Genomic DNA, 12932 nt, shown 5'->3' with positions numbered 1-12932 from the left:
TCACCCCTCATCCTCTCCGTCCCCAGGCATCACCCCTCATCCTCTCCGTCCCCAGGCATCACCCCTCATCCTCTCCGTCCCCATGCATCACCCCCTCATCCTCTCCATCCCCATACATCACCCCCTCATCCTCTCCGTCCCCATGCATCTCCCCCTCATTCTCTCAGTCCCCATGCATCACCCCCTCATCCTCTCCGTCCCCATGCATCTCCCCCTCATCCTCTCAGTCCCCATGCATCACCCCCTCATCCTCTCAGTCCCCATGCATCACCCCCTCATCCTCTCAGACCCCATGCATCACCCCCTCATCCTCTGTCCCCATGCATGAAACCGCACCCTCTCTCCACATGCATGAAACCTCATCCTCTCTCTCCTCATACATCACCCCTCATCATTTCTCTCCCTATGCATGAAACCTCATCCTCTCTCTCCCCATACATCACCCCTCATCATTTCTCTCCCCAAGCATGAAACCTCATCCTCTCTCTCCCCATGCATGAAACCTCATCCTCTCTCTCCCCATGCATGAAACCTCATCCTCTCTCTCCCCATGCATGAAACCTCATCCTCTCTCTCCCCATGCATGAAACCTCATCCTCTCTCTCCCCATGCATGAAACCTCATCCTCTCTCTCCCCATGCATGAAACCTCATCCTCTCTCTCCCCATGCATGAAACCTCATCCTCTCTCTCCCCATGCATGAAACCTCATCCTCTCTCTCCCCATGCATGAAACCTCATCCTCTCTCTCCCCATGCATGAAACCTCATCCTCTCTCTCCCCATGTATGAAACCTCATCCTCTCTCTCCCCATGCATGAAACCTCATCCTCTCTCTCCCCATGCATGAAACCTCATCCTCTCTCTCCCCATGCATGAAACCTCATTCTCTCTCTCCCCATGCATGTAACCTCATCCTCTCTCTCCCCATGCATGTAACCTCATCCTCTCTCTCCCCATACTGTGTCCAAAGATACTTCCACCTCCTCATCCTCTCTTCGCACCATACTCTGTCCACAGATAGTTCCCTCCCCCACCCATACTGTGTATATACATATTGCCCCCTCGCCACCCTTTGTGCCCCCAAAGTGTGTCCACAGATGGTTCCCATTCCCCACCCTCTGTCCCCCCATAGTATGTCCACAGATAGTTCCCTCCCCCACCCTCTCTCCCTCTCTTACCCCATAATGTTCCTCCATCCGTGTCTTCTTCAGCTAAAGAGTGGAGCACTTATCAGCGTTTCTCTGCTGCCTCCGCGCTGCGGCGCTGGTTTCCGGATCAGCAGTCTGATCAGCTGACCTGATCACATGAAAGTCCTCGCTCTGACCAGGAAGTCAGCGCTGGCGACACCGCTTCAATTGTCCTCGCGTCTGACAGATGCAAGGACAGTTGAGCAGTGGGAGCCACGCGCTGCAGATTCTATGAGTGCAGCTGTCAGCGTGACAACCACGCTCAGAGACTAGCGGCTCCCACCCGGCAGACTTCCACACCGCCGCATCAGGCAACCCGACAGCGCCCCTAGAGACGCCTCTGGCTTGTGCCTCCGCTCCGCATGGCTAATTTGTATAGTTTACAAATTAGCCATGTAGACAGAGCCAGAGGCGCTCTTCAGATTTTCCGGTACGCCGTACCGGCGCGTACCACCGCAAAAAAAGCACTGCTTATGACAATCTGCATAAAAAGGTTTATTAATGTATGCTTAATCCCAACAAAAGCTGAACTTGATGGATGGGTCTTTTTAAACCAATGTTTTCCATTGATGAAAATCTGTCTTTTGTTGCCAAATTTATTGTCAGCACAAAAACTGCAATGCAGTGTAAATGTTACAAAGTCCCAGCTAATATAAATTTCACTGTATGCTTAGTTGCAGAAGATCATGCAGCTTACCTTACATACTGTAACTGGCCACTGATGAACCAAAATAAGTTTGTTCCAGCATGGGTGTTTTCTAGATCCCCGCAAAAAAAAAAAAAAAAAAAAAAAAAAAAAGAGTAAATTTAAGGTGTTACTTTATTATTTAATTATTATTTACTTTAATAAAGGGTTTGGTATCTTTTGTCTGACAACCCTACAACATGACAATTTGCTAGTCCATTTGAACAGCAAACATAGGATTGAATTTATCAACATTGGCATCATATGACATCTCAAACTGTTTTACTGCAGTATTCTGATAAATTCTGAATGTCAGAAAGTCTTGCTTTGCTTTAGTATCCATTTAGGAATACCGTATTTTTCGGATTATAAGACGCACTTTTCCTCCCAAAAAATTGGGAGGAAAATGGGGGGTGCTTCTTAAAATCCGAATATAGCTTTACCTTGGGGTCCTGTCTGTGCGGCCGGATGCCTGTGGCTGCGTGCAAGCGGCGGGGTACCTGTGCTTGCGTGTGGGTGGCAGCCGGGTACCTGTGCGTGCGTGCGTGCGGGCGGCAGCCGGGTGCCTGTGCGGGCGGCAGTCGGGTGCCTGTGCCACCCTCACACAGGCACCCAGCTGCCGGCTGCCGCACGCACGCACGCAAGCACAGGTACCCGGCCGCTTGCATGCAGGGTGGGCGGGCAGCCTACTGGCTGCCACTCTGTGCGTGCGGGGCGGGCGGCTGTGCAGCAGGTTACCCAGTTTGTCTGCGGTCCCAGTTTCAAATGATGGCGCCGGGAGCGGGCGCGTGCGCAGATGGAGCTCTTGGATGAGAGCTCCATCTGCGCATGCGCCATCATTTGAACCGGGACCGCAGACACTTGGACACTCACTGTACCAGCCTGCTGCACAACTCACCCGCCACTGCTGCTGCTGCCACCATGGACGCCACCGCGCCTGCCACCACAGACGCCACCGCACCTGCCACCATGGACGACACCGCACCTGCCACCACAGACACTACCACGGACCCCGCTGTCACTGACCCGCCGCGCCTGCCAGCACAACCTCTGCCTCCTGTGACCCCGCTTCACCACCACTGCTGCCCCCCTCCGGTAAGAGAACACCGGAGTATAAGACGGACCCCATTTTTCTTTTTTTACCGATTTTGTGTCTAAATTTGGGGTGCGTTATAATCCGGTGCGTCTTATAAAGCGAAAAATACGGTATATATATTGTGATAATCCTAGACTAATGCTAGGCCATCACTTTTACTAGGTCAAAAACCTCGTAATTAACTCATTTATTCATGAGCATTTATAAGCTATTGCATTCAATATATACAAAGTATATACATCAGTCAAGTCATTTCATTTAATAATAGTATGATAAGTATGCAACTATTCGATTACATTACTCCAGACATGCGAAAAAGAAACCCTGCATACTTGCAGTCACATGCTGACTAGAAGTGAGAGAAGCTGGATGAGTCTACAGCAGAACTACACAATTGCAAAACTGCAAGGAAATAAAGAAGAAACGTGTGCACAGCACTTCAGAATTCTCATTGACATAAGGATAGACATACAGCTTTGGGCAACAATAGGCACCAAATCTGCATAAAAAAAAACTTGGCGTGCATACACAGCCTTAGGTCGGGGCCACACAGGGATTACTGCAATCCTCGCATGACACTCCGCTCACGCTGGCAGCACAGTGGGAGCCGAGTTTTGAAGGCCTAGGCTATGAATGGTTTGTCCAGTATAATATGATAATATAATTATTATTATTATTATTATTATTATTATTTATTTATTTATAGAGCACCATTAGTTCCATGGTGCTGTACATGAGAAGGGGGTTACATACAAAATACATATACAAGTTACAGTAGACAGACTAGTACAGAGGGAAGAGGGCCCTGCCCTTGCGGGCTTACATTCTATAGGATTATGGGGAGGAGACAGTAGGGGTGGGGCGGCAGCTCCGCACGGTGGTGGGGCGGCAGCTCCGCACGGTGGTGGGGCGGCAGCTCCGCACGGTGGTGGGGCGGCAGCTCCGCACGGTGGTGGGGCGGCAGCTCCGCACGGTGGTGGGGCAGTGAGGTCATTCAAGGTTATAGGCATTTCTGAACAGATGAGTCTTTAGGTTCCGTTTGAAGTTTGCAAGTGTAGTAGATAATCTGACGTGTTGAGGCAGTGAGTTCCAGAAGACTGGGGATGTTCGGGAGAAGTCTTGGAGGCGGTTGCATGAGGAGCGAATGAGAGAGGAGGATAGAAGGAGATCTTGGGAGGACCGGAGATTACGTTTTGGAGTGTAGCGAGAGATTAGTTCAGAGATATATGGAGGAGACAATTTGTGGATGGCTTTGTAAGTCAGTATTAGTAGTTTGAATTGGATACGATGGAAGATTGGGAGCCAGTGAAGGGACATGCAGAGAGGAGAAGCGGGGTGGTAGTGAGGCGAGAGGTGGATCAGTCAGGCAGCAGCCCTAATATAATAAGATGATCTGTCCTCATATATAATCCTTACACTGATTTGCCACGTATACTTAACTGAAATATTGAAGGAATGTATAATCAAACAAACCATGCTTAGGACAAAGTAGAGCAGATACACAGGACTTTAGTTTCGTGAATAAGTAACTGACATTCTTGCATAGACTCATCTACGTCTAGACGCACCTGAATGCTTTGCTAAGAAATGTTGCTGACATATAGGAAAGACTGTTCAAATAAGGGAATGAACGATGCCCAAGCTAGTTTGTTGGTTAAGAGATAATGTGGATGTACTGAGTAAGCTGTATAAATAGGCTATGTTTTGAATACAACGGTTAGAAGAACTCCATTGTGCTTCTCCCAACTAGAGATACGTCTCTGTGTGGTCATTTAAGGGTTTATATATACATCTGTGCAGATCTAATTAGGAATCCTCCTCAGAGACCCTGAGAGACTCCCTGGAGGTCTCCCCCAACAGCCTGGCGCTCAAACGTGAGGCCCTCATAAGGAGCACCCAAAAAAGACGGACACCTCGATACCCAGATTACTCAGACCAGGACCTCCATCCGCTCCAACCGGACTGATCATCCCACAATTTCTGTAAGTGTTGCATACTGTGTATTCACTGCCGACAAGATTTTTCTTGGAGAGGAGGGGGCGACAGGCCTTGTGTCCTCATCGGAGTTAAAGGTACCCGATAGTGACTCAGTAGTGGTGCCTGCTGGGGGCCAGGGTAGCTCGAATCTCCCCCTATGGCGTGGATTTGAATTTTCACAAGGGATCCGGAGGATGGATAGTAGGGGGTAAGACGGCAGCAGTTGGATATAGCTGGTTAGACTGACCCAATCCGTAGTTTGAGGATACGAGGGGGGATACCCGTGATCGAAGATAGGGATTAGGACAATATATTGGTACAGCTGACCAAGTCCGAAGGATGGGACCTATTTGTGAGTCCTCCTCCTTTCACGGGACACCTTTATTTTTACTTAGCTGAGGGAGCTAGAGTAGGGTGGAAAGCCCCAGTGCCAGCCGAACTGTAGCGTGCACCATAGTCTTGACTTAGTGTAATCCGACTGCCGCCAAGACAGGAACAATGTTTAGGTGGGGAAAGAAGAAAAGTTGAGGAGTTGCAAGGTTCGCAGAATGTTCTAGAATTAGTGACGGAAAGAGAGGGACAGAAAGTTGTGTGCCATGCCTCAGACATTTTTAAGGTGTTAGGTTTGCCTAGGAGTGGATGACTACAGCCGTCAAAATGGAATGCGGCGCTGAAGTGGAAGAGAGGAAAGTTAAAAGATAAAGGATTGTGGGAAGATGCACAGGTGTTTGGTAAAGTAGCGTAGATGTTGCAGTCAAAAGGATATGTTGAAATAGAAGAAGATGATGCAGGAGAAGATGCTGTGTTGAATATGTTGCCTAAATCCGATGAACTACTCCAGTTAACCTTAGGGTTGATACTGGACACGGCAGTGCCCCAAGTAGGTCAAGACCCCATGAAACCCACCACATTGACAATCCCCATCCCAGCTCCCACATCTCCAGCAGCGCCCTCCGAAGCTGGCCTTGCCTCCCAAGCTAAAGCCACTGCCCCATGCCTAACTATCGGTAAACCCTCCCCCTGCCCCGCCTCCCATAACTCCGACACCAGCACCCATATTTTCCCCTTCGCCCATGACAGCACCACCTGAGAGATAGGTTACGCCCACATCAGGACAGGAAACCCACTGATAAAAAGGCGGCACCTCTCCTCCACATCAGTTTGGTTTCCTGTCCTGCTGGACAACCCACGGATTCTCCCACATCCGACCCGGTGTGCAAGCTTGGTACTTACCAAAAGCTGGCATTTGGGCCTGGAAGCACCTCCCCAGGGCTTTGACTTATGCGGTGGTGGGGCGCGAGCGTGGAGCGGGAGCTCGGCTCTGCGTCGCCCCCGGCGATGGTCCGCATACGGAGCCCGTGAGCTGGGCACCCTGCTGCTGTACACGCCGGGGGTGAAGGAGGATGTGACGCAGCACCTGGAAATGCTTCCCCGCGCATGCACGGTGTCATCCGATATGGCGGCGCCCAGGAACAGGATTTGTGCGGCAGATTTTGAATCGGTGTGGTATAAAGAGTGACGCTCACGGTGGTATGGTGACTAAATCTTCTCCCTTAGGATGGCAGACAGCTGACCACCAGTGCAGGATGTCCCGGACAGACAGAAAGACTCTCAGCCTTCCCACCCTCAGCAGCGGGGGGGGGAAGGGCAAGCCCCTCCAGTCAGACGAGTCGTCACTCCAATTCCTGGAAGCCTGTAAATCGTAAATCTCCACCGAAATCGGTATTTAACCGCTATCCTGGGGGGTGAGTGCCTGCTGTCTTATTGCTTCCTTATGTTTTCCCTATGTTCCATTATTTCTTGCCCACTATTATTTCTTGCATCTTGCCCACTAAACCAAGGGTCACCTTCAGACGGGCTCCCACAATTAAAAACATTGTGGCACCGAGCCGGCTGAGGACCAAGCCAGTGGGTTCCAAAATCACCCTGCCATCCCTTGGTTTAGTGGGCAAGGTGCTCCCTGGGGGGGTTCTGAGAATTTTCACATCAGAAACCATTTGACTTGTCAATCCAATTATGTGATCTATTTAGTAGATTGCATGTGCGGTAAGCAATATGTAGGGAGGACCAGCCAGGCCCTCCATAATAGATTAAATTCACACCGCCATAACATAAGGACTGGTTTTATGTTACATGGTCTTTCAAAGCATTGCACGATTCAGCACAATAAGTTCTTTGATTTTAAGATCACCCCTATCGAGCATATCCCCCCGAATATCAACAATAGGATGGAGGCTTTAAGTAAAAAAGAAACTTTCTGGATACATAGGCTCAATACCCTGAAGCCCCTTGGGTTGAATGAGGTCACTGATCTCTTTTATTGATTTCTCCTCTCCCAGCCTACTTCCAAATGCCTGTCATTCACTGTATGTATAAGGCCTCCAGGATCTCCGAGGGGTCCTCTTTTTCATCAGACATACCCTTGTTTTTTAAGAAGAGGCTCCAGTTTGTTTCTCCCCTCATGTCCCACCAAGGCCCATAAGCCTGGTAAAGGGGGAAACTAATTCTAGATATGAATTCCTATTTTTGTTTTTATATGATCAGGTTTTTATATTTTTATATTTCATGCCTGTATTTATACCTTTTTAGGCATATTGTTGTATGTATTTAATCTGTATTTATACCCTTTTAGGCATATTGTTGCACGTATATAACCCTTTTTTTAGCTTTTCACCCTTTTAGCCTTTTTAGCCTTTTACCAACGATTTCTTAATCTTATATTTCTATATATCTAATTCTTAATTTTTAATTTTTGACCAAATTAACAGTCCCTCTATTTTTTGTTATACTCCCTAACAAGCAGCACCCTTATATCAATACGTTCGTTTGTATTTCTCTTTTTTTATCATGATCGCTCTATCCATACTAATCTCCTACACGGACTCATGTGCCTGTCTTTTTCGGGACCCGCTCTCTCTCGGGTAATCAGTACAGAACGTTTCATCTTCAACCCACATGTCGGTCCCCTATTCATTTCCCTTTATTTCCCTTTTTTTCCATAATAATGTAATGATAAAATCTATATATATAATTGCCTTATTCTGTCTGTCTGTCTGTCTGTCTTGCTCCAAAATTGTGTCACCGTGACAGTGTCACCGTGACAGTGTCATAAAAGTGACAACTGTCGGATTGGCCGCTGGGCTCGGCCTGGCCCCGCCCCCCCCCACGGATTGGCCGCTCGCTTCGGCCTGGCCCTGCCCCCCGCATGGATTAGCCGCTCTGGGCTTGGCCTGGCCCCGCCACCCCCACGGATTCGCCGCTCGCCTCGGGCTGGCCCCGCCCCCCGCATGAATTAGCCGCTCGCTCCGGCCCTCCGCACGCATCGCCCGCTCCAGCGTACACCGGCTCCCGGTACACATGTGCAGGGAGCCGAAACACGCTGACGCCTCGCCCGCTCAGCCCCGCTCCAGTGTACACCGGCTCCAGATACAAATGTGCAGGGAGCCGGCATACGCTGATGACTCGCTCGCTCGGCCCCGCCCCCGGCGGACATAACCTTGCGATGCTGGGATCGGGACCGAGCCGATGTACGCTGGTAACCATGATACACATCGCGTAAGTATAGGAAGCGCTTCCCTTAGTTACCCGATGTGTATCATAGTTACCAGCATACACCAGCTCCCGGTACACATGTGCAGGGAGCCGGCATACGCTGACGCCTCGCTCGCTCAGTCCCGCCCCCGGCACACATTGCCACGCTCGGACCCGCTCCCGGCGGCCCAACCATGGGGGTTGGAGCACGATGGGGGGTGTGCAGCATGGGGGATGGAGCACGATGGGGGGTGCGCAGCATGTTGGATGGAGCACAATGGGGGGTGCGCAGCATGGGGGATGGAGCACGATAGGAGGTGTGCAGCATGGGGGATGGAGCACAATGAGGGGGGGCGCAGCATGGGGGATGGAGCACGATGGGGGTGCGCAGCATGGGGGATGGAGCACGATGGGGGGTGCGCAGCATGGGGGATGGAGCACGATGGTGGGTGCGCAGTATGGGGGATGGAGCACGATGGGGGGTGCGTGCAGCATGGGGGAAGGAGCACAATGGGGATGCGCAGCATGGGGGAAGGAGCACGATGGGGGTGCACACCTCCCCCAAAACACACACACACACACACTATGGGGCCAATATGTAACACAGGGGACTTGTGTGATCTATATAGGGGCCATGGGCAGCACTATGGGGGCGATATCTAACACAGGGGGACTTGTGCGATCTATAGGGGCCATGGGCAGCAGCATGGGGGCGTTATCTAACACAGGGGAACGTGTGCAATCCATAGGAGGCCATAGGCAGCACAGGGCAACGTGTGCAATCCATAGGGGACCATAGGCAGCACAGGGGAATATATGCAATCCATAGGGGGCCATAGGCAGCACAGGGGAATGTATGCAATCCATAGGGGGCCACAGACAGCACAGGGGAATGTATGCAATCCATAGGGGGCCACAGACAGCACAGGGGAACGTGTGCCATCACAAGGGATATATTCAATATAAGGGGGCCATATCCAGATTAAGGTGGCTAATTTTAGGATGGGGGGCTATGAGGGACATATACCCTATATGATTTGTTAGAGGGACACTGGCATTATAAGATGGACCCCATTTAACATTAAAAAAAAAAAAATCTCTTTTCCTTCACCAAATTTGGGGGTGCGTCTTATAATCCGGTGCGTCTTATAAAGCGAAAAATACGGTATACATATATATATGTATATATGTATATAGTGCTGCGGTTTTGCTAATAAGTCTAAAATATTTACATCTATTTCCAATGAAAAACAGTTTAATGTTCGTTCTTTTATAAACTGTAATACGGAGAATGTAGTTTATTTAACCCCTTCACCCCCCGGCCACTAAAACACCCTAATGACCGGGCCATTTTTTGCAATTCTGACCAGTATCACTTTGACAGGTTATAACTCTGGAACGCTTCAACGGATCCTGGCGATTTTGACATTGTTTTTTCGTGACATATTGTACTTCATGTCAGTGGTAAATTTAGGCCGATATTTTTTGCGTTTATTTGTGAAAATTTAGGAAATTTTGCAAAATTTTGAAAATTTCGCAATTTTCAAACTTTGAAAATTTATGCCCATAAATCTGAGAGATATGTCACACAAAATAGTTACTAAATAACATTTCCCACTTGTCTACTTTACATCAGCGCAATTTTCGAAACAATTTTTTTTTCGTTAGGAAGTTAGAACGGGTCAAAGGTCATCAGCAATTTCTCATTTTTCCAACAAAATTTACAAAATAATTTTTTTTAGGGACCACATCACATTTGAAGTGACTTTGAGAGACCTAGGTGACAGAAAATACCCAAAAGTGACCCCATTCTAAAAACTGCACCCCTCACACTGCTCAAAACCACATCCAATAAGTTTATTAACCCTTTAGGTGCTTCACAGGAACCAAAGCAATGTGGAAGGAAAAAATGAAAATTTTACTTTTTAAACACAAAAATGTTACTTTAGCCATAAAATTTTCATTTTTACAAGGGAGAAAAGAGAAAGTGCACCATACAATTTATTGTGCATGTTCTCCTGAGTACGCCGATACCCCATATGTGGTAAAAATCAATTGTTTGGGCGCACGGCAGAGCTCAGAAGGGAAGGAGCGCCATTTGAATTTTTGAACGCAAAATTAGCTGCACTCATTAGCGGACGCCATGTCAGGTTTGAAGACCCCCTGAGGTGCCTAAACAATGGAGCTCCCCCACAAGTGACCCCATTTTGGAAACTAGAGCCCTCAAATAATTTTTCTAGAGGTTTGGTGAGCACTTTGAACCCCTGGGGGCTTCACAGACGTTTATAGCGTTGAGCCGTGAAAAGAAAAAATTGTTTTTTTACCACAAAACGGTTGCTTCTACTAGGTAGCTTTTTTTTTCACAAGGCTATCAGGAAAAAATGCACCATAAAACGTATTGTGCAATTTTTCCTGAGTACGTAGATACCTCACATGTGGTGGAAAGTAATTGTTTGGGCAAATGGCGGGGCTCAGAAGAGAAGGAGCGCCATTTGACTTTTCAAACGCACAGACGCAGTGCACTGATCGGCCGCTGCAGGACGCACGGTCGGATGCGATGCAAAAAGCGTCAGGGATACGTAAAAAAAAAAAGTCACGCCAAAAATTGACCATGGATGCAGATCCGTTATGTGCATCCCTGATCAGCGCTCGGCTGGACGCACGGACGGACGCGATACAAAAAGCGTCGCAAATACGGAAAAAAGTCACGCCAAAAATTGAGCAGGGATGCCGATCCGTTATGTGCATCCCTGATCAGCGCTTGGCGGGACGCACGGACGGATGCGATACAAAAAGCGTCGCGAATACGGAAAAAAGTCACGCCAAAAACTGACCATGGATGCAGATCCGTTATGTGCATCCCTGATCAGCGCTTGGCGGGATGCACGGATGGATGCGATACAAAAAGCGTCGCATATACGGAAAAAAGTCATGCCAAAAATTGAGCAGGGATGCCGATCCATTATGTGCATCCCTGATTAGCGCTCGGCGGGACGCACGGACGGATGGGATACAAAAAGCGTTGCAGATACGGAAAAAAGTCCCGCCAAAAATTGAGCAGGGATGCAGATACGTCATCTGCATCCCTGATCAGCGCTTGGCGGGATGCACAGACAGATGCGATACAAAAAGCGTCGGGGATACAGAAAAAAAAGTCCCGCCAAAAATTGAGCAGGGATGCAGATACGTTATCTGCATCCCTGATCAGCGCTCGGCTGGACGCACGGACGGACGCGATACAAAAAGCGTCGCAAATACGGAAAAAAGTCACGCCAAAAATTGAGCAGGGATGCCGATCCGTTATGTGCATCCCTGATCAGCGCTTGGCGGGACGCACGGACGGATGCGATACAAAAAGCGTCGCGAATACGGAAAAAAGTCACGCCAAAAACTGACCACGGATGCAGATCCGTTATCTGCATCCCTGATCAGCGCTTGGCGGGACGCACGGACGGATGAGGTGTAAAAATGGACAGGATACAAGAAAAAAAAAAAAAAAGTTATACTCACAGTACCAAGAGGATCACTGACCAGAAGAGCTGCAGAGGAACAAAAAGGCAGTGAGATAGACAGCTTTACACCAGCAGCAGGCAGGACGTTGGACAGATCAGCAGAAGGACCCAGCGATGGAGGCAGATGTGATCGGGCCAGTGAAGACCTCGGACGACCCGTGAAGGCAGGTAAGAGGACATCGAGGGGGGGCAGAGGGGGATGTGGGGGGGATGGGGAGAGGATGGGGAGCAGAGGGGGCGGAGAAGCAAAGCCAGAAGGAAGGAACCTTGGAAGCAGAATAGAGATGACAGAGGAGGCAGGCAGATCGCGTGGGGAGCAGATCGGGATGCCGGGGGGCAGATCGGGGCATAGGGGGGCAGATCGGGGGGGGCACGGGCAGGGGCCTTCACGGGAGCGCGCAGGGGCCTTCACGGGAGCGCGCAGGGGCCATCGCCGGAGCGCAATACTTACCATTGGAGCAGGCGCGGTGACAGCAGAGGCGGCGTCTGCGGCGGCAGCAGCGGTGGCGTGGTACCAAAAGTACCAGCCACTCCACGCTGCAGACATGTTGGGGGAGGGTCCCCAGACCAGCACAGGCCTGGGGAGGGCGGCCACCGGCAGATCATACCGCCCCACTGCACACTGATTGGAGCGATTGCGCGTCATAGCACGATCGCTCCAATCAGTGCTGCAGGGGCTGGGGGCGACATGTTTGAGGTCCACCTATGATATGCTGCAGCAGCTGCGGCATCTCATAGCTGGATCTCACAGTATCGCACTATTTCCGGCATTATTTTTGCCGAAATTAGTGCGAACGATGTGGTTGGCGGTTCAGATTTGATCAGCCAATCACATCGATCGTCGATAGAGGGTGGCGATGCCGCCCCCCCTGGGGTCAAGCAAACGTCCCCTGCTGTAAGAAACAGCAGGGGACATCATTTGAAAGCCGTTGCTATGGCCACG

The 12932-nt window shown here is 49.8% G+C and overlaps 1 protein-coding gene across 1 annotated transcript in view; it reads right to left on the bottom strand.

The window, feature by feature from the left end:
- Positions 1-12932, bottom strand: part of RNASET2 (ribonuclease T2) — a 422090-nt gene that overhangs the window by 296452 nt on the left and 112706 nt on the right. Inside the window, exon 3 of the mRNA XM_075339751.1 lies at positions 1886-1946. Coding sequence (XP_075195866.1) covers positions 1886-1946 — 61 coding nt within the window. The remainder of the gene's footprint in view (positions 1-1885; positions 1947-12932) is intronic.

The sequence above is a fragment of the Anomaloglossus baeobatrachus genome, chromosome 3 (genome assembly GCF_048569485.1).
Source record: "Anomaloglossus baeobatrachus isolate aAnoBae1 chromosome 3, aAnoBae1.hap1, whole genome shotgun sequence".
NCBI lineage: Eukaryota > Metazoa > Chordata > Amphibia > Anura > Aromobatidae > Anomaloglossus > Anomaloglossus baeobatrachus.
The sequence above is the reverse complement of the archived record's forward strand: the minus strand, read 5'-3'. Positions and strand labels throughout refer to the sequence as shown.